At 46.2% G+C, this 24,528-nt stretch overlaps 1 protein-coding gene across 2 annotated transcripts in view; it reads right to left on the bottom strand.

Annotated features, from left to right (window-relative positions):
• MTHFD1L (methylenetetrahydrofolate dehydrogenase (NADP+ dependent) 1 like) overlaps window positions 1-24,528 on the bottom strand; it is a 193,096-nt gene that overhangs the window by 115,788 nt on the left and 52,780 nt on the right. For both annotated transcript variants that reach the window (XM_062186925.1, XM_062186926.1), the window contains exons 12-18: window positions 18,892-19,028; window positions 17,222-17,268; window positions 15,231-15,338; window positions 14,376-14,450; window positions 12,061-12,163; window positions 6,967-7,043; window positions 2,397-2,537 (exon numbers count right to left, since the gene is read on the bottom strand). In XM_062186925.1, coding sequence (XP_062042909.1) covers window positions 2,397-2,537; window positions 6,967-7,043; window positions 12,061-12,163; window positions 14,376-14,450; window positions 15,231-15,338; window positions 17,222-17,268; window positions 18,892-19,028 — 688 coding nt within the window. The remainder of the gene's footprint in view (window positions 1-2,396; window positions 2,538-6,966; window positions 7,044-12,060; window positions 12,164-14,375; window positions 14,451-15,230; window positions 15,339-17,221; window positions 17,269-18,891; window positions 19,029-24,528) is intronic.

Here is a 24,528-nt window from a genome sequence, read left to right as displayed (position 1 = left end):
GCGCCACAGTGCCGCCCTTCTCCCTCCATTTGCAACAAATGACCAACTATTGATAAATCAATTATAAGAAATTGGGCACCTTCTGGGACTGGTGTTGTGGTGTAGCAGGTAAAAGCCTCCACCAGTAACACCAGCATCCCATTCCTTGCTGCCCCACTTCTGATCCAGCTCCCTACTAAGGGCCTGGGAAAACCACTGGAAGACAGTCTAAGTGTTTGGGCCCCTGTGACCCACATGGGAGACCTAGAGGAAGCGCCTGATTTCGGCCAGACTCAGCAGTCACCCCATAACGACCATCTAAGGAGTGAACCAGCAGATGGAACATCTCTCTCTGTTTCTCCCTCTCTCTCTGTATCTCTAACTTTCAAATAAATAAACAAATCTTAAAAAGAGGGGCTGGTGCTGTGGTGCAGTGGGTAAAACTGCCACGTGCACTGTTTCCAGTCCTGGCTGCTCCACTTCTGATCCCACTCCCTGCTAATGAACCTGGGAAAGCAGCAGAAAATGGCCCGAGTCCTTGGGCTCCTGCATCCACATGGGAAACCTGGAAGAAGCTCCAGGCTCTTGGCTTCGGATTGGCCCAGTTCCAGCCCTTGCAGTCATTTGGGGAGTGAACCAATGGATGGAAGACCTCTCTCTCTTTCTTCCTCTGCCTCTCTATAACACTGCCTTTCAAATAAATAAATAAATAAATCTTGAAAGAAAGAAAAAGAGAGAAAAAGATAGAGAGGGAGGGAGGGAGGGAGGGAGGGAGGGAAAGAAGGAGGGAAGGAAGAAAGGAAGGAATTATGTACCTTCTGCAAATAAGAGACTGAAAAAAGACTGAACTCTGGATTTGTTCTGAATCTGACATTATTTTCAGACACAAAAATAAATTTAAGCAACTATTTGAGGGTTAGGGTTGAAGTACTCCTGACACATATGTATTGTGAGCTATGATTAAGAGGTTACAGAGAAATATGCGTACATAGAAACTGTAGTATAGGCCGGCGCCACGGCTCAATAGGCTAATCCTCTGCCTTGCGGCGCCAGCACACTGGGTTCTAGTCCCGGTCGGGGCTCTGGATTCTGTCCCAGTTGCTCCTCTTCCAGGCCAGCTCTCTGCTGTGGCCAGGGAGTGCAGTGGAGGATGGCCCAAGTGCTTGGGTCCTGCACCCCATGGGAGACCAGGAGAAGCACCTGACTCCTGCCTTTGGATCAGTGCAGTGCGCCGGCCACGGCGGCCATTGGAGGGTGAACCAACGGCAAAGGAAGACCTTTCTCTCTGTCTCTCTCTCTCTCTCTCTCACTGTCCACTCTGCCTGTCACCCCCCCCAAAAAACAAAACTGTAGTGTCAGACTAGAAACGGTTGAGATATTGGCAGTTTCTAAAGGGCAGCCCTTTGACAACAAGCTGAGAGGGCTTTTTCTCTTAAGCTTTAAACCAAATATTCCGTGGAGCCACTGACATAAACACATCTATTTAATTTTCTTAACAAGACCTATGAGATGTGTCAGTCAGATTTACTTCTTTAAAAGTAGCCAAAAAATAATCAAGACACCAAGCAAAGGACTCCCGTTGTGCCTGAAGCCCTGGGAGTGAACCGAACCCTGCTCTGCCTTTCTCCTTTCACAGCTGTTTTTCAATCATCAGTTTGCATTTTCAGTTCATTCTTGTCTATGCCTCCATATGTGGGAAAGTAAGCTTAAATTTAGAATAACAGGTCTGTCAGACCTGTGCACTCCTAAAGCAAAGGAAAAAACGATGGCACTAGTGGATTATTATGAGTCAAGGTTATTAAGAAGAGTGAAAAATGAGCGTGCCCGATTAGAACAAGCAGTGGTGAGGCTCGCCTCCATGAGAGCTTCACACAAAATGTCTGTCCACTCAAAAGTGAGCGAGAAGAATAAGACCAATTAAGGTGGAGATCTGTTTTTATGAGGCAAAACCCAAATCTAAGGTACAGAATTAAACAAGCCAGAATACCCAGGGAGCAGGTGCTCAAAGGTGCCAATGTTAGCTTTTGCTTCCCACTCAAAAAAGCAGAGCCACTTCATTCCACTCCTTAGAAAGCAGCTCTGCCCTCAAAGGTGGGCGTAGATGAGACATCTTTTTAAAGGCAAAGATGGCAGGGCAATGACCCCACGCCACCCCAGGCAGAAGCAGAGATCAGGATTGGCAGGAATGGTGAAAAGCTAAATTCGAGTGCTTGGGTGGCAGCCAGGTACAAGCACGTTACAAATGCTGTGAGAACATGAACAAGCTGTAAGGCACACAGTCTTAGAAGGGGAAAAATGTGTGCGCAGACATTTTGTGAATCCTCATTAGATGTGTGAAGAAGAGGAAGAAAATCCTCGGGTTACAGAACAGTGGGGACAGTGAGCTCCCTGGAGCTCCCACGCTGGCCAACACTCACCAAGTCCTCCGCCGTCACAGGCTGCCCATCTTTGTCGCTGGCCACCACCATTCTTCCCAGCCGCTCCTTCATGTCCGCGAGGCTGTCGGTCAGGGCCAGCACCGCCATGATCTCACTGGCCACAGCAATGTCAAACTGCGCCTGAACCGGAAAAAGCAAGGGCAGTGGTCAGCTACGGCGCCATGGGCACGGCCATTTCCACGGGAGCTGGAGTTCCGCAGTGAAGTGACGGCAGGCCGGGGGGCTTCCTCGGTGGGCCTCCCTCGTGCTCACAATTCTGAGAATCTGGAGCCCACAGGGTCTGGAGCATGGTGTTCTCTGGGGAAGCCTCCCAGTGGTGGCCATGATCTCTCCTGTGCTTGGCTGAGCAGCAGTGGACTGGGTGAGGTCCCCTGTTGCTACAGCTCACAGCACCACGTGTTACTGTTGTAGCCTTTCTCAGACTGTGATCCATTCTTAATGCCAGTATCCAACTGGGTCTTGTCTCCACCCCAGGAGACAGGAAGTGCCATGAAGGCAAGGACCAAGCTGGGAGGGTCATCTTCAGAATCCCTAGGAGGGAAGACTGAGCAGGACCCCAGTAGGCACTCAGTACATACAGACCTAGTTCATGGACAATTAGCCATGGGTCCATCCAGCAGTGAGATAAGGAGCAGATGGCGACAGGAGAGGGTTCTGCTAGCTTCCTGTGTGTGAGGCCAGTTTCCCACAGCGAGATCTCAATACAGAAGAGAGGACTCGCGCTGTCATATGCGAGCAGAATGAGCTGTCAGCTGCTATGTGCATGTGGGCCACGTGACAGCCGATCTCAGTGCTCCCTGCAAAGAACGTTAGAGAGGAACGGCTTTCTCCCCGAGTTCCCCTTTTGGCTCTGGCTCAGGTTGTGCAAAGACCAACAGGAAGCAGAAAGAATATGAACAATGCTTATTTCCTCTCCCCATATTTCAGCCACCAGGAAGGTTCCTCTGCTTAAAACCACTACATTATGCTCCAGTTTAATTTTCTCCTTCCCAAGGGGGGTGTGAGCCAGGGAGGTTTGCGTTTGCAGAGAGGGGAAAAAGGCTGTGCCCTGGTAGGATCCCCTTCTGAGACATTTTAGTGTCCATTTCCATCCCTGACAAATGAGGAAATGAAGGCAGGATGGAGCTTTCTGGTTCCTGCCTGGCTGAGATCGCATTAGGCATTGATTTAGAGAAGAAATATTCCCCCAAAGCCAAATGCAATCATATTCATTATACACTCTCAACCGAAGCCACTCCAAACTAAGTCATTTTTCATTGTAAGAGATTTAGGACTCTCTGCTCCATTACATGCAGTGCATGGAAGAAAGTGACTAAAACACTGGGATTTTTTATATATAACATGAGACTATAAATATTCCTGTAATACTATGGAAGAAGTAGAATTTATACCATGTACATAAGCTGCTCATTCCAGAGGCAAGGAATATCAAGGGTTGCTGGATTTCTTTCCTGTTTTCATTTCAGGTGCTCATATTTGCATGGGAACATGTGTACTTTGCCAAATTTATATCCTATCAATGTAGTTAAAAAATTCCATTTCGTTACATCCTCATGAACACTTCATGCTATATATGTCATTGTAAGCTCAAAGGTAAATGCTACTCCATCATTTTCATTAGCAATTTTATGATTTTGATTTTCAAAAAAATTACTAGAGACACACACACATACACAAGAAAAAGACACACACACACAAACGGGGAGAGAGAGTGCCCATCTGATGTTTCAGTGCACAAATGCTGAAGCTAGGAGCCAGGAACTCAATTTTGGTGTCCCATGTGGGTGGCACGAACCCAGTTACTTCAGCCATCATCTGCTGCCTTCTAGGGTCTGCAACCGCAGGAAGCTGGAGTCAGGAGTCAGAGCTGGGATTCAAACCCAGGCTCTCTGATATGGGATGTGGGCACTTTGACTGCTACACGTGAATACCTTTTCATGTTTATATTTTACTTCTGTAAAACGTAAACTTTCCCTTTTTTGGACTTACTTATTCAACAAATATCTACAGAATACCTGCCACTCTGTAATAGAGTTCTGTTCTAAGCTGAGACTGAGAACCAGCTGTGCGCTAAGGCCAGCAGAAAAAGGAAGGAGGGAGGGAGGGAGTTTGGGGGCAGAGTTTTGGGAAAGGCTGTTCCAGTTCTAAATAAGCAGCCAGGAATGGCCTCAACGAGAGAACAATAGTTTAACATTAATTTCCAGAAGTTCTTGGCTAGGTTTGGCATATGAATCCTTTTGTTATATGTGTTGCAAATACCCCCAGTCTGTTCCTGATTGTCTCATGTTTTTGTGTATGTGTGAAGACTTTGATTTTTTATTGTAAGAAAACCGTCTTTTCTTTGTAGTTGCTGCATTTTCTGTGATGGTTTCTATCGATGGCAACTGTGCCTGTGCTTGGCTTCCTCTAGGAAGATTTCTCTAGCCAAGGTGATTTACTGTTGCTGCTGCTGTCTCCCTCTCTCTCTGGAGGACTCTGGGATGAAAAATCATTTTCTTTGAGAACTTGTATCACACGGGGTCACATGGGGCTGGGACGCGGCTAAGCCGGGCCCTTTTCCCCGGGCCTTGGCCAGGAATTTCTTTTTTTATCCTTTCTGTTCTGAAATTTCGACACGATGTGTCTGGGTCTATCTTTTCCATTCCTCCCACTCTGTACTTCTTAGATTCTTTTAATAGGAAAAATTTGTGCTTTTTTCAAGTCAGGAAATCCCCCATTTTATTATTTCTTTACAGACAGTTTTTTCTCCATTCTCTGTCACTTTCTTTGGCCAGACTTATCAGATGTCCACTGGAACTCTGCAACGGGCGTGCTCCATCTCTCGAATGTCTCTTTGAGGCTTTCTATTGCTTTCCACCTGTGTTCTAAGAGAGCCTCTGGGTTTAGCTGCCCCTCCCCGGCACCCGATGCCCACTCTGGCATTCGGTCCGAGAACTGGATTTTCATGAGCATGGCTCTGTTTACTAGAGTTTCACAAACAATCTGAGACAACAGCCTCTCTGCTCTCCGAGCGCAGGGACAGACTCCGTCCACCTGATCCACCACTCGCTTTCCGCACACACGTCAATTTCTCAGCTGGCCTGGGTGGCAGTCGTGACCAGGCAGGTTTTTTTAAATGATGGGCAACTCCTGGCTTCCCATGCCCCCTTGCTCTTGTCTGTGGACACGACAGCTCTGGCCTGTCTCTACAGACTCAGCAGGGCAGGACATGCTGTTGCTGGCTCCCTACCCTGGCACCCCTCCTAGCCCTGAGCGAGTCCCCAGTGCATATGACCAAAGGTGGCCCCTTCCCCATATAAGTGTCACAATATACTAGTTTTCTTCGCACTGACATCTTCCAGACCAGAGGCACGGCGCATATACAGATCAGTGACTGCAGGGGGTGGCACGCCCAGCACTGTCCCTCGCAGCCACAGGACCACTCTCGGGCCTCAGGCTGAGACACGTACATATCCAGGCTATGTGGCTCAGTGCCAGTATCACAGCAAGGACCCCTTAAGCAGCATCTTCAGAGGGGTCTGCAACCAGTGAGGCCCAGCAGGGTGCCGACCTCACCTGTATCTAGGAAGTAGCGTTTCTAGAGCCTCTGACCGAGAGGATCTCCCTAGAACACTCATGCCATATTTTGGGCTGGCCTTCCCGCCAACCCAGTCCACCTTCTTACGTTTCAGATCTTCCGCAAACTCCACGGCAGTGATCCTGGCTTTCTAGGGTCGATACTGATTATCTGATTATGTGGAAGCCCCATGTACTGATTACGTGCAAGTCCCAGGACTGAGAGAACAACGGACACGGGCCACATCTGCCTTCTTGATTCACTCCTCACATGCACGCCTTAAATCATCGTACTGCACAAGGCCAAAGTCTATTTGGTATGAAGACTGGTTATTATGTAAAGTGAGTTTTTTTTTTCCCGCTAATAAAGACTTAGAGGCAATATTTCTAAATTTGTCCGAAAATATAAAGATCATTAAGAAAGACCAAAATAGAACAAAATCCCAGAGGCTTGGTGGGCCAGGCTGAAAAAATAATAGAGCACATTTATGGTCCCCAAGTGCCCCTGACCCACATCAGAGATCTATCAAAATGAAGTAGACTCATAATTCTTCTCCCACATTCTCTGTATCGGGATAATAAGCTATTGTCCTCTATAACACAGCTCATGCTTTTATTAAGTCTAATAATTAGGTGTTTGCTCTTTGGCTTATGAAATTAAACTAATGTGTTTGAGATTTTTATTTTTCAGTTGTTATGCAGATGTTGTATAACTGTGGTTTCCCAGTAACCGTGTGAGGGTTTATAGTCAAAGGACACTCTGAGTGGCGTTACCCAGAAACACATTTGACAACCAGGAAAAGGATGTGAAGAAGGCAGTAGTGCCTCCCAGCTCCTGACCCCCATGCCCTGCGGAGGGGCTGGAAACCCACCCTGAAAGGGCGGCAGAGCCACTGCATGACAGCAGGGAACAAGGAGCACAGAGCTCCTTGTGCTCTGGTGGAAACCAAGGCAAGGAAGAACAGAGCCACGCCTGGGAAGCAGCGCCACCTACCTGCCGGGAAAATCCCTTCTCCGTGCTAGCCTGCCCAATGGTTATTTTCCGTAGAAATCGGTCATTGGTGTCCAATACTGAAAGAGGAGAGAATGGATTAATCACTCACTTGACAAGTAAGGGCTGGCTGTCTGGTGTGTCGGCATTGTTCTGATGCCAGGAAACTGGCAGACAGCAAAGGAGACAAGGGGCAGCATCCCCCGAAGAATCAGACAAGATACCCACTAATGCTAAGGGCCGAGGGTGATTGACAGAGTGTGCCAGGCAATGGGAGGGGAGGGCGGTGAGGACGTCCTTTTTAGTAATGAGATGGCAAAGGAAAGCATTTCTGAAGCGTTGATATTTTACACTGAAACCTAAGTCCCAAGAGGAACCCAATCTAACTTCTCAGAAGATTAAGCACACTTGTACGACAGCCATATGACCCAGGAATTACATTGTTATGCATTACTCAAAAAAGAATTAAGGGGCCAGCGCTGTGGTAAAGTAGGTAAAGCTGCCATCTACAATGCTGGCATCCCATTGAGTCCAGGTGCTCTACCTCTGATGCAGGCTCTCTGCTATGGCCTGGGAAAGTAGTAGAAGACAATCCAAATCCTTAGGCCCCTCAACCCACGTGGGAGACCTGGAAGAAGCTACTGGCTCCTGGCTTTGGATCAGCCCAGCTCTGGCCACTGTGGCCATCTGAGGAGTGAACCAGCAGATGGAAGACCTCTCTCTGCTTCTGCCTCTTTGTAATTCTGCCTTTCTAAGAAGTAAATACATCTAAAAAAAATTGAAAGCAAGGACTTGAATAGATACTTGTATGCTCATGGGTAGCAATATTTACAAAAGCCAAAAGGTGTAAGCAGCCAAAGTGTACATCAACAGTAAATGGGTAAATAAAATGTATATATATGTACATACAAAGGAATATCACACAGTCGTATAAAGGAAGGGAATTTCGATAGACAATATAGGATGGATGCAGAAAACTGGCATAGTTAAATAAGCAAGAATCTTAGGGCAAATATGGCTTGATTCCACTCATGTGAGTGGAATCCCACAGAGATAGAAAATATGACAGTGAAAAGCCAGGGTGGAGGGGGAGTTATTATCTGATCGGTACAGAGTTCTTTGCTGATGAAAAAGTTTTGGGTACAGACAACAATGACAGTATAATCGCTGTGAATGTATTTAATGCCACACATCAAACATTTGCAATTGGTTAAAATAACTATTGCATTACATATATTTTACCACAACTCAAAAAACACGCAAATCGAGTATTACTGGGGAGGGGGAGCAGTCATGATTAAAACAAGCACCGATTCTCTGCTTTTCTGCAGTGGCTTGTTTGAGCTAGGATTTGTTTGTGGAAACTCGATTTGGTTTAGTGAAAAACCAAGTTTACAATGCCAGGAATCAAGGCCAGAAGGACAGAGACCTCACCAATAATTTACGAAGCGTCAAATAACAAACTACTGGCACTGACAGCTAAGATCTGATTTACCCAGTGTATAATACAGCACTGATGAAGACGGTGATGGAAGTGATGGGTTCAGGTGCTGTAGGCATCCGCAGGGGGTGAATGCTGCCCCCTCCTGTGCACACAGCACGGGCAGCTCTGCGCCCCATCCACCTCGGCTGCTCCCTCCGTCAGCTGCTGTCACTGGGTGCTTCCCTATGGTACGCTCCTTCTCTCACATGCACGCTCAGATGCATGCAAACAAAGTAAGGCAGAGCATACGCAAAGCCGTAGGGCTGTTTCTCGATATGATCACTAGCTACTACTCCTACGCCCAAGGTGCCTGCTGCACGTCACAGAAAGTAAAAACATCGCCTTTTCTGATGTGTAGTACCTTGGCACCAGGCTGAAGCGATCTTTTTATCAAACCTATTCAAGGCAACCACCAAACGTCAGCTGTTTCTTATTTAGCAAAGAGAAAATAAGCAAGGAAAAAAAATAGACGTCTGTTGGCGAGACCAACAATCACCAGTGGCATCCAATGTGCACGTGTGCCTTTCATACGGTCCTTGAGGGGCAGGGAGCCTTGCACCCACCAGAATTCTGATCTCTGGGAAAGAGGTGTGGGAAAGCGCCGGTGATAAATAAGTTAGAGATGTGATGGCAACCTCCAAAGCACAGGAAGTCAGACACGAGGCAGGACACTCCCCATCTCTACATGATACAGCAATGGAGGAATGAGCAATGTGTTTATTCATTCCTGAAATATGGATTGAGAACTGATTTGGTACCCAGTACCGTCTAGCTTTTTAGGATTTCAAAGGGCAGGAAACCGGTCTCTAACCCAGGCCTTTCCTGGCATAGGGGAGATGTAGGGAGTGCCAGGGAGTATGTGTGCAAAGAATGGGGTCTGGGCGGCAAGCCAGTCTGTTGAGGACGGCTGTGTGTCTGTCCTGAGCCTAACAGCCTGTGAAACAGCCGGCATGCTAAGCGCCTGGAGGGTGCACAGTGCTGTCCTCGGTGTGCTGTTCTGGCTTTGGTGCAAGACCTGATACCAAATCTCTACAATACTCTCCGGGCAGTTTGGGCACCAGTGACTATTCACTGAGGGGGACTGGGGCTGGGAGCCCTCTCTCTGTAACCTGGAGACAAAAAGATAAAAGGGAGATGAGAAGAAAGCCAGGCTGCAAGCCCCTGGAGGGCTCGGATGCTCTGAGACGCAGGAGCTCCGGCTGCCCTGCTCGTGTTTGTCTGGGAACGACTAAATGGCTCAGCCTACGTTAAGGGTTCCTGGAGTAGCCTATTGAATCTGGTTCCACCTCGTTACCTTGAAGCTTCTGATATGAGGCACTGGATGAACCAATCATTGCATTTCACACACAACCTGACAAGAAGGGGTGACTCTTACATGGTCCGACACTCACGTGGCCTGTCCCACGGTTTTCACCCTACTAAGGTACTTGCATGTCACCCTCTCGTTATCAAATAAGGATCTAATCTCATTATGTGGGTTATGCTGGTTCTAGATCAAAGCCCAAGCCCCACAACTCTGTGTCCTCAACTCCTCTGATGCACACTCCTATTGCTGACAATAATTTGCAGGAGTAAGAGCCAAACTACTTATCAAATGTCATTCCAAGTTCCTCTGACCTAGGTGGCTTGTCCACAGCAATAAAGTTTTCCTCCCTTTCATGTCCTGCACAGTAATATAATTCTAGTACTTTTCTGGAATTGTTTTTGAAGTTGTCACTTTCATTAAAATTGATTTGCAACTAAAGATTGCTTCAGTTCTGTTTGCCTCCTCAGAGAAAACTCAATCGTACGCTGGCTCTAGGTGGAAGAGAGAACGTGTCCTTCCTGTTCCGAGACTCACGACTGAGCCACTGTCCTCTTTCTGATGGACGCCTGGACTGGAGCCCCAAGCCGGCGTGGAAGGAGACCAGTTGGTAGAGAATGCATGAGTTTAAAATACATGTGTTTCCAAATGCATGGTTTTTCTTTCATAAGTAAACTCCCTCAAAGTGTAACACAGACTCATAAATGCCTTGCAAAAGTTAACTCTATGTTTGGACATAAGGACTGTTTAATAATTCATCTGCCTAGTTATAAGAAGTTTTTAGGAAAAATTGTAGGCTTTTCAATAAAATGCTGAAAATATTCATGTCAGTTATTAAACAGTCTATCAGTCTTTTCAATCACAGAGGCATATTTAAGTATATTGCAGTTCATCCCACAAAGGAATAGTCCAGAGCCACTTAAAATGACCGTGACAACAAAGAGCTAACAAAAACAAAAAAGGCTTATGATATAAATGAAGTTAGTAGGACATAAAGTCTATATACCTACATTATTTTTAGAGCTATCTACAAGACCTAGATGCATAAAAAATGCATAAAGAGTAGCAGTTATAGCTGTATAAATATAAGATCATATTTTTTATACTTCAGAGACATTTTCAAAATCTCTATAATATCACTACTTTTAAGTGAAAAATACATCTTTGAAGTTTCCAAGGAGATTTCAACCTAGTCTGGGAGACAAAGAAGTATAAAGAACTATGTAGTGCAGCTACAGGGATATCTCGAGACCACGGGGCAGCGCCTTAGGGTCTGGAAGGGACTCTCAGGTTTCAGGGCAGCATCCCAGAGGGGAGCTGGCAGGGCGTTTCACTTGGACGATGCGATGTGGAACTGGCCCAGCACCACTCTGGTCTTGGTCTTGCCACCTGATGGGCTGGGAAAACACTACTGGTCCAAGTGGGGCAGAGAATCTATGGGAAGGGGAGTGACCTGGACTGGGTCTGAGAGAGCCAGACTGGCCTAGCAAACAGGAGCAAAGGGACAGGAAGTCACTGCCACGGTCCTGAAGGTCAAGCCATGCCCCAGAGACTTTTTCACCCAGGAAGCAGGGTGCCCTGCAGGCTGCCGATCAGGGAAGTGACAGGCAGGCCGCTGTAAACATGGGGGATGTAAATGGATGCTGGAGAATGAATTACAAGGTGTCTACTGTCAATCAGACATCTAACAAATACGGGCCAGCAGTGAGGAGCTGTGGGAGGAAAGGGGGTGACCACAGAGAGAAGAGTCATGCCATCTAACTCCTAGGAAGCCCTCAGGATGCATAAGGTGTGGACGTCATGCACACAGTGGACATCATGCATACATGCAAGTCTCCTATCTCAACACACCGAGGCCCAGAACCCCCACAGCACTTGCTCAGGGCTGCAGAGCCAGTATGAAGCTCCTACCAGACTCAAAAAGCTCAGTGCTGGAAACAAAGCAGACAGCTGGTCAGAGCCAGCACTAAGGAGGACAGAGAAGGCAGCAGGACAAAGAAGTGGGAAGGCAGGTTTTAAATATTTCGTAATGCAAAGACAAGCGGCCAAGGAAGAGACAGAAGAGGATATTAAGTCATTTCTACTGGAAATTCGGAGAGGGATGGGAGTAAGCCCAGAAAATGCAGCTGATCTACACAGGAGGCAAGGAGGGAAGAGGATGGTAAAAATAACAGCCATCGAAACAAACAGTGGGATTTATGAAGCCCAGGTAAGGAAGACAAAGGGAAGAAGAACAGTTGTGCACTCATGAGCTGTGTCTCGAACAGATATCCCCACTCCGGCCCCAGCTCCATGGTCTCCCAGCCCCTACCTCTCTGCCAGGTGATGGTGGAGGGGTCGATGTTGAGGCGGGCAAATTTCCCCATTTCCTCCTCTGTCAGCGCACTCGGATCAGTCTTATTGATTCCCAGTTTCTGATGATTAAAAGGGAACAGAAAGCAAAAGTCACCAAAATTATCCCTTTGACTTGATTTTCTCCATGACTAGCAAAAGCCTTTAGAGAATGAAACTGAACTCTAAATTGTAGTGTAGGGAAAAATACATCAACACACGCCCAAGTCCAAATATCTCCTGCTAGGGGAAGATGTGGAAAATGTGTACAATGCCCTTCAAATGGCAGATGTGGAACTGGGTGCAGCTGACATTCAGAGAGCACAGACTGATGTTTGTGCCACAGGCTGAGCAACTCTACGTGGCCTCTGTGCACCACACGCAGAGGGGACGTAACTGCCAGCCATGAAACAGATGCTCTGGGTCAGTAGTTCTTCTTTCCAAATATACACACCAGTAATTCATGGAAGGCTTATGCCTATGTTTCCAAACAAGTTATTTCTAATTTTGAGTAAAAAAAAAAAAAAAAGTTACAACTCTGAACATATCTATTTCCATGAAGACAAAACCTAAGAAAGTGTTCTTTTTAAAATATTTTTTATTTTTTAAATTTTATGTATTTAAAAGGCAGAGAGACACACAGAGATACAGAGACCTCCACCCACTGGTTCACTCCCCAAATGCCCACACAGCTGGGGCTGTGCCAAGTCGAGGCTGGGAGCTGAGAATTCAATGCAGGACTCCCACGAGAATGGTAGGGACTTGAGAATTTGAGCCTTATCTGCCGCCTCCCAGAATTGCATTAGCAGGAAGCTACAATTGGAAGCCAGGACCGAGAGCTCTGACCTGGGATGTAGGTGTCCCAAGCAATGGCTTCATTGTGGTATCAAATTTCCAACTAGAAAGAAGACATGTCAAGAAAGAATTTTGGGGGGCCAGCACTGTGGCACAGTGGATAAAGCCACTGCGTGCAGTGCTGGCATCCCATATGGGTGCTGGTTCGAATCACAGCTGCTCCACTTTCGATCCAGCTCTCTGCTATGACCTGGGAAAGCAGAAGATGGCCCAAGACCTTGGGCCCCTGTACCCATGTGGGAGATCTGGAATAAGCCCTTGGCTCCTGGCTTTGGATTGGTGCAGCTCTGGCCATTGGGACCAATTGAAGAGTGAACCAGTGAATGGAAGACCTCTCTCTCTCTGCCTCGCCTTCTCTCTTTGTATAACTCTAACTTTCAAATAAATAAATAAATCTTTAAAAAATATAAAAGAAAGAAAGAATTTGGGAAGTAGAAATTGTAACAACTGCTGAGGATAATTGACTGTTGTTCTCAACAAAGTGAATAAATAGAAAGGGGGTGAATTTGTAAAACCATTTAATGCTGATCAACATTTGTAAATGAACTGGGAAAAAGCAATGGGATAAATAGGACCCAGCAGGAAACAGCATTAAAACAAAGATAACATAGATAAAAATGAAGATGTTTGGGGCTGGCATTGTGGCACAGTGGGTCAGGCCACCTGAGACTATGGCATACCATGTGAGTGCAGGTTTCAGTCCTGGCTGCTCCACTTACAATCCAGCTCCCTGCTAATGCACCTGGGAAAGCCGCAAAAGATGGTCCAGGTAGTTGGGCCCCCGCCACCCACCCTGGAGATCCAGATAGAATTCCAGGCTCCGCGCTTAAACCTGGTCTAGCCCAGGCAGTTGGGCCCCCGCCACCCACCCTGGAGACCCAGATGGAATTCCAGGCTCCACGCTTAAACCTGGTCTAGCCCAGGCAGTTGCAGCCATTAGGAGAATGAACCAGTGGATGGAAGCTCTCTCTCTCTCTCTAACTCTGCCTGTCAAATAAATAAACACATCTTTAAAATAAAATGAAGATGATTTTCCAAGTACAAGGGTAATGTCTTTCTACAACAAAAACTGAGATACAGGAATCTTCAAAGGCCATTTTACCATTTCCTGGGATTTAGCAAACTTCACGAAAATACCTTTCTTACAAAGAGAAAACGTATGAAAACTATAAATTGTTAGTTGGTGAGCAATCTTTTGGATGAGCAAAGCAATCTCTGATTTCATAGATGAGGAACCCGAGGCTTAGCCAGCGTTCACTGATTTGGTATAGGACCCAGATTTCAGCTTCTACACTGCCATCTTACTCTGTCTCTCTGGATATAAACAACCCAAAGAGAATCTGAAAATGAAACTCAAAGCAAGTTCAAATTTTCTGGCCTTGATAATCCTTCTGATCTGTCTCTAGGATATTTGCAAAGTACCTGTGACTACGAACGTACCTTCAGCCGAGCAAGCTGAATTTCTGAAAATTCCCGCACACCATTCACTGAAGGAACCAGGCGATTATACAGAGCCTTAAAGAGCAAAACAAACAAAAAAAATCACCTAAAGTTTAATATCCAACCATGAACTTGGACAATTTACACTACATGACAAGGTCCATTTCATTTATAATCCAACTATTGAAATTTAAGTCCCCATTAAGATTTCTGGGCTAATATAAACAATTTGACTTAAATTCTGGCATTTTAATAAGACTTACGAGATCTGAAACAATGCACATTGCAAAGAGTTCGCACAAATCTATTTTGTGACCTTACCCCTCTATAACAATCAAACTAATATTTATCTGGATTTTGCTTCAAAGCCTAAGGAACTACTGTCACGGCAGAAAGTAGTGACCTTGCTGTAATTCAGGCCCCAAATTCCTGTTTCATCCACATTCAATGTTTGCATGGAATCAGTACCTGGTATTCTTACCCTTTGGGGTGTGTGACTGACCTCTCCCATGCTCATGAAGCCAAACGAGCTCCCTAACCTCTTAATAACACATCTCGTCTAGGACAGCTGCAGGTAACATCTGTGTAGACCAGAGTTTGTATCTTTGGCCAGAATGAAGAGAAGTGATCTACCAAGTACCTTTAAACTAATGACTCATCTCAAAGAACGTCTGGCTTGGTAGTGCTCGGTCACGAGCCCATCTGAAAAATGGAGCATCCTCTCCTTGGGAAGTAGAGACATCCATGAAACTCCCAAAATTCGGAATAAAATTTCGGAGAGTTTCCAGGAACTGCTTAAGGACCCAGGAATTGTTGGAGAAGATGCCCAGGATGGCTAACGAGGGATCCCCTCACCTTATCTGTTTGAGTATTTTCATGCAAAATCCTCGTGTCGATGGCAGCGGCCAGCAAGTTATTGGCAGCGGTAATGGCATGGATGTCTCCCGTCAAGTGAAGGTTGAACTATAAATGAAATAAAACACCCATTTGTTTCAGACCAGACGGCAGCATGCAAAGACTGTCTGAACAAATAAAATAATATGCTAAGTACGTATCCTTATGAGCTGCGTCCCTAAGGCAATGTGAACCAGGACATCGATGGGAAGGTCTGCCCCTGGCCAACACAGACCGCGTGAGCACCTGCTCTCACGGCACAGTTTTCTACCAGCAGGTTAGAGGTGAAGCACGCTGGTGGACTCAATAACTAACTTCCTTATTCTGATTCACTGGACTTTATGCACTGTTTTGCTATTTAGAAAATAATGCATCTTTTGGAATGCGACAGGCTATAAAACAGACAATAACAAGAATAATATAGTACAGAAAGCTACAGAAATAAGCATCTTGTCCTCACAACTCTACTGTCTGCTGTTTCCTTCTAGTCTCATGTCTATATGATCATTACTTGTAGAATCTGCAAAATTGTAATTGGGAAGCTTCTTTATTAAAAAACTCACTATTGTGGTGTACGCACTGACTTAGTATTAGTAGTTGAGATGCTATTGGAATGCTCTCCCATGTCAGAATGCCTGGTTCAAGTCTTGCTTCCTATTCCAGCTTCGGAAGCAGCAGGTAATGACTCAAATGCCTGCCACTCCTGTGGGAGACCCAGTCTAGGTTCTGCGTTCCTGGATTTGGGCAACTGGGGAGTGAACAGGCAGATGGAAAAGATCTCTCTCTCTCTCTGCCTTCCAAATAAATAAAAATAAACAAAAACATCAATAAAATGTAACTTTTAATAAAAACCTCAATATTTTACAATAACCTCGTTTGTGTACAGTTATACTTTATAGAGGATTTTATAATCCAGTAGGTGTATCAAAATGTTCAGCCTCTTATGTCTAGCTATTTAAGTCGCTCTTCAATTTCCACTTTTGCAGAAAATGGTAAAATTATAAAGAATACATGCAAATAGTATTTCTCTTTTGAAGGAATTAATTACTAGAAAGCAATATATCTTCAGGAATGTGGTTACTGGGTTAACTGAAATTGACAATAGGACCAAACTGCTCTTTGAAGTGGATGAAGTATCACCTGCAGAACACTAGTAAATCAACCACTTCAGAAACAAAGTAGCCTTCAGACTAAAACCATAATGGTTAAAAAAAAGTTCTATTTTATGTTGAATTTCTGTTCTTTGAAACGTTATGCATTTCTATTATAGGAGTCTGTAAGGAGCTGGATGTGGCAGCCAGAGGCATGGAGGCGAGTAGACAAGGCACTGACTTGTCCCACAGACGAGGAAGCAGGAGCCCGTGGGGACCTCCCACATGGTGCAGGAGGCTGGCAGCAGGTGGGATGGTAAACTGCTCAGACTTGGGTTTAGGAAGATGGCTCAGGACCGGAACTAGGCAGCTGAGAGGAGAGCTGACGAGAAGTGGTCACTAGACACGGGGGGCAAAGGAGAGGCGAGGCAGGAAGAAAGAGAAAACAAGAATGTTGTCTGTTCTTTTGGCCCATTTTTCTTCGGAATTATCTTATTTTGGAGTCTTGATTGAAAGAAGGCAAGCATCTATGTCTTCTCTAATGGATGGAGATGAAATTTCATATCCTCTTACCCAGAATCCTCCACATCAACATTTTGGAATTTAGAAAAGCAGTGATATTCATATAATGTGCTTATAAAACAGCTCAGGCAGGGGCTGGTTCAGCAGCCACTATATTTCTACAGCATAAACAAAACCCATACCTGGTTCGTAACAGTCAAGGTCAGAATCTGCCACTGAATGAGTTACGCAAACACTTTCGGTTTGCAGAGCCTTCGGGGCTTTGGGATTGTGAATGAAGGGTCATGGACCTTGTCTGTGGGAGTCAGGAGACGCGATGTGCATCTCTTGTGGCCTTACCTCCTCCATGGGGATGACCTGGGCATATCCACCACCAGCAGCTCCTCCTGAACAACAGAGTGAGTGGCATGTGAATCAGTCACCAAGTGCAGCCATGCGGACAGACAGAGGGGACACACATGGCTCCCCACCCAGGGGGGAGGCGCTGACAACCAAGGTGAAAGCTCTGACCACCCTGAAGGACAAAGAGCCCACACGGTGTCCAGCTACAATTTAAAGACTTTCTTTCTCTGACAACACGGTGTAGCCAACACTGTGGTGCAGTGGGTGGAGCCACTGCCTGCAATGCCAGCATCTCATATGGGTGCCGGTTAAGTCCTGGCTGCTCCACTTCTGATCCAGCCCCCTCCTAATGCACCTGGGAGAGCAGTGGAAGGAAGATGGCCCAAGTACTTGGGCCCCTGTCACCCATGTGGGCTTTGGCTTTGGCTTGCTCCAGCCCTGGCAACTGTGGCCATTTGAGGAGTGAACCAGTAGATGAAAGCTCTCTTGTGCCCACTCTCACTTGTTTACTTGCTCTTTCTGCCTGGTTTCTCTGTAACTCTGCCTTTTAAATAAATAAATAAATAAGGCAAAGGTAAAAGTAATATAACAAATGTCATTACCGTGAGACATCAGGATATGACATTATTCATTATTAGCTTTATGTGGCTATCCTTTATTTAAGTCAAATATACATGGAGCTATCAAAAATCTTTGTTTAAAAAAACCCACCTGTAAACATCTCAGACTACAAATGATAAACTTTACCCCATTTATTTTAGATAGTGCTAGGTAAGATCTGTCATACTGCTTACCAAAAATATTAAAGTTCTATTACAAACGCTTGTCATTTCTAAAATAATAACATCCATGTGCACGTCATGCAACAATTTACCTCGCCTCTGTATACTGTCTCACTTCAGTCTCACACCAACCTGGAGTGCCTGGTACTTACAAGCCTTTTTAACACTTTCACGGAAGTGACTCAGAGCGATTATGACTGGCTAAAGGTCACACAGCAGCAGGAGGCAGAGCCATGAACAAAACCTCAGCTTCTTGCTCCGGCTCCAGCATTAACTCTGCTGCACAATGGGTGCCTCTATGGTTTGCCACTACTTACTGAGCTAGGAGCTATTACAAGTTGTTACAGAAATGTAAGGATGATATTGTGTAAAGGCTGCAGGTGCCAAGAGCCCATAGCAAGTGCAGCAATAAATGCTATCGAAAAGTGAGCTAAGGAATGACTTCCTGACAAATCAGTCATGAACGGGAAGGTGCTGGACATCAGCCCAGCCACTGCCCAGGAGGACTTGTGCCAGCACACGCTGTGCACAGCCAGTGCAGCCCTGACAGTACCGTGGCCCCCACACAGCAGTCCCATGAGCTGAGATGCAGGGGTCCAGAGGGAGACTCTCGCTGGCTGCTGATAAAACACCAGCGTGGACAGCAAGGAGGGCGCCGAGGAGACAGCCGACTGGGCTGGTGGTGGGAGGCCTGAGTGGGGCCAAGGATCGGCATCCCCCTGCTCATCGTCACACTCAGGGGGCCCAAGCTGGGGTGACCTCTGTGTCCTAGTGTGCCAGGATGCTACGACCCAGTCCTCTGATAAGGCTTAACTCCGTATCTGTGGATGAACATTTCTCTCCCGAACTGTGCTCTGCAAACGACACCAGCTGTTTGGCCCGTACCTTTCACTCCGAAAGTCGGCCCCTGGGAGGGCTGCCGCAGACAGGCGAAGGAGTTGACGTTCAGGTGCGCGGTCAGCGCCTGCACCAGCCCGATCGTCACTGTGCTCTTCCCTTCTCCGAGAGGGGTCGGCGTGATCCTGACGAAAAGGAGAACTGAATGATATAGCCCAGGCAGCCCATGGGAAACTAACCTCAGGTACTGGAACCAAGTCCAGGCAGAGATGTCACTCCAAAAGCCACTCAAAGATGCTGTTTTCTTGGCCTTTATGGTCTGCCCGCAGCACACACCGCACACATAAGCAAGTCAAGATAAGACACAGCTTTCCCAAGGGACCACAGAAATTAGGAAAGTCATTGGGCAGCAGAGCCAATAACATCATCAATTTCAAGAATGGCAAAGAACCATGGATGTGAGACTTAAGGAAAAAAGCCATTGTTGTTTCTTGTTCATTGGCAACTTGGCAGTCGGCCTTCCAGAGCCCCCTACTATGCCCTGGGCCCAGGTCAATGGTCCCTGAGTGGGTGGGGCATGGCCAGCCCCTCAGGACCTGCAGGATCTACAGTCGGCCCCCAACCATCTCCTTCAGGCGTCCCTGGCAGGAGCTTGTCTCTGCCGGGTTCACACCCAGGCCGGCAGGAGCTCCTTAGTGCCAGGCTGGCCCTCCCCTTTCCAGACAGCTTGGCTTTATTTATTTATTTAAAGATTTACTTATTTACTTGAAAGGCAGAGTTACAGAGAGAGAGGGAGAAAGAGAGATCTTCCATCAGTTGGTTCACTTTCCAAATAGCTGCAACAGCTGGGGCTGTGCCAGGCCCAAGCCAGGAGCCAGGAAACCGATCCAGGTCTCCCATGTGGATGCAAGGGCCCAACCACTTGGGTCATCTTCCACTGCTTTCCCCAGGCCCATTAGCAGGAAGCTGGATCCAAGTGGAACACCTGGGACTCAAACTGGTACTCATAAGGGATGCCACCGTTGCAGGCAGCAGCTTAACCCACTGTGCCTCAATGCTGGCCCCAGCGGCTTGGTTTTAAAGGGAGACATCTGCAATCCTGTGGATCTTAGTTCTTGGAGTCTTACACACCAAGCCTAAATCCTTTTCAGCACAACAGCTCTTCAAATACTTGGAAAGAGAAGTCCTAAGTCCCTCTGCACCCCAAGGAAACGTGCAGTGTCCTGGAGGGGCCGAATGGAGACCAGAACACCCAACAAAGCCAACATTCACAGGTGCACAGCAACATCACAGTATTATGTACTCAGGAAGGGAGACTATTAGAGGTCTCATAAAACTGTTCTTTAGCCTAGCATAACCATTGTTGGCATTTTAAAGTACTAACATTTGAGCTTACAAAGTTCGTTCTACAAGCCAAATGGTATGAGCCAGGTTGTGCAGGACGCTCAAGCAGCCAATCTTCTAGAGTTTTCTGACCTACAGCATTAAGCAATGTGATCACAAAGAAAGAATGCCTGGAGACACATGATTGGCCCCCTTGCTTGCTCAGACCACTCCTGCAATACAATCGATCATTCATTCAGCAAATATTTACCAAGTACTACAAAGCGCCAGGCACTGTGCTGGACGCTGGGGACACAATGCCAACCAAGTCAGATTCTAGCTGATGGGAGACATGGTTCAATCACCAATTACAATAAGGGAGATCAACACTAAGACAGGACAACTGGGCACCTGGACTGTTGCAGTACGAGAGCACATGGAAGGGAAGACTGTTACATATTAATGTTAACCGTCGCAAAACACACCGGACACTGGAGTAAGGGAAAGGGTTTATTGGGAAACACCCTACAGACCGGAGTGAAGGGGCGGCGAAGGAAAAAGAGAAGGAGACTGTAAGAGAGAGAGACAGGAGAAAGGAGATGAGAGGAGGAGAGGGGAGGAGAGGAGGCAAGAGAGGCCAAGAGAGCCCAGGAGAGAAGGACCAAGAGCCAAGAGCCAAGAGACCAGAGGAGGCTAGAGAGAGGAACCAAGAGAGAAGAGTCAAGAGAGCACGTGTTCAGGAACAGGGCCTTTTAAAACTTCGCCCGAGGGCGGGCAGGGAAGCAGGAGCAGCGAATCCCATTAGGATGGGGGTAGAGCCTGGCTCAGGTAGCTGGGCAATGCAGCCACCGGGCTAAAACTGCCCCAGTTTCCTAATAAAGACTTCCTGCAGCAAGTTAGCACCTGATGAATAAATGCTAGCCAGATAAAATCAAGGGTGAGCTGGGGGCAGTTAACAGCCAAGCACTCTGCTTTGTGTTTACTGGGTTCATTATTTGTATTCCCATTTGATGGATGGGGAAACTGAGGCAGAGTTATCTAGGCAGCTTGCCCAGTGTCACACAACTGGAAAGCAGTAGAGACTGGAATCAAACCAGGCAAGTGGTGTGACTTCACTAGGCTATTATTTCTGTGGGTGGAAACCCTAGCTATAATTAACAACTTGAAGCACAGGTATGGACAGGCACCCAGGGAGAGCGGAGAGAGTAAGAAAAGGACTAGGGCCAGAATGGTGCAGCTCCTTCTAAGGAGCGGTCAGAGAGCGCAAAGGGAAGCCAAGAGGGAGCAGTCAAAACTAGGCGAATGCAGAGGACCCGGGGAATGGGGGTCTCAGAAAAAGCCCAAGGAAGACTCTGCTTCAAGGTGACGGCAGTCAGATGCCCCCAGGGTTGGAGCAGGGTGTGGATTAAGAAGCGGCCAGTGGGATCAGTAGCAAGGAGGTAGCTGGTGTCCGTACCCCCCGGGGGGGGGGGGGGGACAGGTACTCTGAGCCACTCCGAAATAAACCCTGAGCAATAGCACATTATGGAGAGGGGTCCCCAGAAGACTCCAGGTTCCATAAAGGCATCTCCGCTGGGAGTCAGCTTTCTACTGCTTCAGAGACAACATGAGTAACAGCAGCTAGAAGCTGCTCACCATCGTACAGAAGCCTGCGAAGAAAAGGCGGCATCCCGCAGTTCAGTGCAGGAAGCGACCCGAGCAGCCCTGCTTGCGAAGGAGGGTGCAGCTTACCTCGGGGGTGTCACATGAAGGATTACACTTTCATTCCCAAGGCTGTGCTCGCGTAGCTGCCGGAGACAGCCAAAAGCAGACACACCCAGAGATGACCTCCTCAAACTTCAGTTACCCGTCCAATTCTTAATGAGAAACACAGGTCTGCTCAGCTATCGGCCAACGAATACAATTCAGGGAAATCAGAATGGAGGAAGTATTTACTGGGAGCAATAAAAGGAGAGCTACGATAAAACATTTATTTTACCCCACTTCTGCAATTGATATCAAAATTTGGTTTAATTTTTTCCCCAGGATCCTCAGCTCTGATTCCAAATCATCAAGTTGATTTAGAAAAGAATGAACACCAAGTTAATCTAATTTCTTTTTCTCGCAGAGTTCATGGAGATGGAGACGTGATTTTTTAAAAATGAGCTTCCTCCACCTTTCCAAGCAGACCGAGGCGCTCCCTTCCTGCTCTCCCCCAGTGTTTATTACACAGTCCTTAAGCAACTGCAGTCAGCATCACAATGCTTCAGGATGTATCTGTGTTGCCTACTGGGCCACAAGCTTACTAAGGTGATGAACAAGGTTCTTATCACCCGTCTGGGCACAGATGAGCAAAAATGGTCGATGATGTAAGGGCACATTTTCTAAGATGAATATTATTTATGATCAACTGTAGCAAACATTTGTACTCTTGGACACAATCTGAAAACGCATACCATTTTCCCAAAGGCCCAAGAGACTGCATCCTTACACAGAGCATTGTTAAGACAACCATTCTCAAATGCAGAATCGTGTTGGACAGTATTACTGCCATTAGCCGCAGGCCTACCCATGAACTCCAAAACCCAATGTTGAAACTGCACAGGAATGTGGATCGCTCATCCCAGGCATCCGTGTGCTTGGAAGGTCTTTTACAGCCTTGTATTATCGAGTGATAAACCTTCTAGTCCACTTGGCTGTGTTTAGGGTAAAGAGTGCAGAGGCCCTGTCCACAGAGCCTTCTTCTAAATAGTGTGTTCTGTTCTTCAAGTGGCACAAATAAAACTCACATTAAATAATAGGTTACTCAAGACAGAAAGGCAAAATCTTAGAAAACCTAGTACAGCTTATTTTGACATTGTGCCAGAATAACGGCCTGAAACAATAATAATAAAAAAATGCCAAATCAGGGATTTGGAAATCTGCGGGAACAAAAGATGAATGACATGAATGACTTTAATTTTTCTTTAATGTGAAGCTCCGTCTCTTCAGAAACAGGTCTGGGTTTCTTTTTCACTTGCTCTGTCCAAGCAATGCAGAGAAACTCTAGAAACTTCGGCATGGACATGGGCGAAGGCCCAATAGAGACCAAGTGCACATTCAAATGCCCTGCAGCTGTACTCCGAATCAAGTTCTCAAACAAAATTCCTTTTCATTAGTGTAACTGGGAAAATATGTAAAACTCAAGAGTCCCTAAGATTTTCTGGCATATCTCCCTGAGCAATTCCCAGTCCTCCTCATTTTGTCAGGCAAAGAAAATACAGTGATGTGGAGGTGTAAATAGCATGCGATGTGTAGCTGATGAAGTGCAGATGATTCTGGCTGAGTAAGAAATCCTTAAGTTTTGAAGATTGGCTTTTGAAAAAGGAATTAATCTGTTCTGCATTTGGGTTAGTAAAATAGAAGATTTTTTAAAAAAAAAAATCCCATTGGTTTATACTTTAATCCCACTGTTGATATGCTGAAGTCACGTTTATAGATAAGCTCAAATGCACAATAACAAATGTATTGTCATTTAGGTTGATTGAAAAATTACTTGGGTGTCTGAATGCTAAAGCATGTTCCGGAAGGGCCTGATGTGACAGCTTTCAGGGAACAGGGACACCACATGGTATTCATAACATGACCTCAAGTCCTGGAAGGAAATAATAAATATTTTTAATGCTTCTGAATAGTGAGGAATTGGTTTTCTTTCATTTTATTCTTCCTTACGTGAAGCTTTCGTACAAGCCACTATCATTTTCAACTACAGATTTTCAGAAAAGGCAGTAATTCTGCATTAAATGGAGGGGTCTTTTACATTGTTAAGGCAGTTGCAACAGGGCATCTCAGGAGTAGATACCATTTTCCCCTTAGCTCTTGACCTGATCAAAAGTAAAATTATGATTTTTATTTTAAAATTTACTATTCATTTTAGATTACACTTAAAGTATCTGTATTCTAAACTGACCTCAATCATCCAGCGACGAAAAGATTAGATTGCAAAGGCTGCTCACCCATTTTAAGATGGATCGTTAGCTGGGGTGGGAGGTGCTACTCCCCTTACAGAACACAGAAGTTCTGCCTTCCCTATCCAGATACAAGCTGTGCTGTAGATGTATCCACGAGGAAGCTTCAAAAAGTTCATGGAAAATGCACATTATGAAAAACATGGGTGTAGGATTCATGTTTTCATACCAGAGAATACGCTTATCTTTTTAAAATTTTTATTTTTAAAATTGGCTTGAGGGACCGGCATTGTGGTGAAGCAGGTTAATCCTTGGCTATTAAGCATCCCCTATGGTTGTCAGTTTGAGTCCTGGATATTCCATTTCCAATCCAGCTCCCTGCTAATGAACCTGGGAAGGCAGCAGAAAATGGCCCTGTATCCATATGAGAGTAGTG

Source organism: Lepus europaeus, chromosome 3, assembly GCF_033115175.1.
Source record: "Lepus europaeus isolate LE1 chromosome 3, mLepTim1.pri, whole genome shotgun sequence".
NCBI classification, from domain to species: domain Eukaryota; kingdom Metazoa; phylum Chordata; class Mammalia; order Lagomorpha; family Leporidae; genus Lepus; species Lepus europaeus.
Note: the sequence above shows the minus strand (reverse complement) of the source record. Positions and strands in the feature narration are given on the sequence as shown.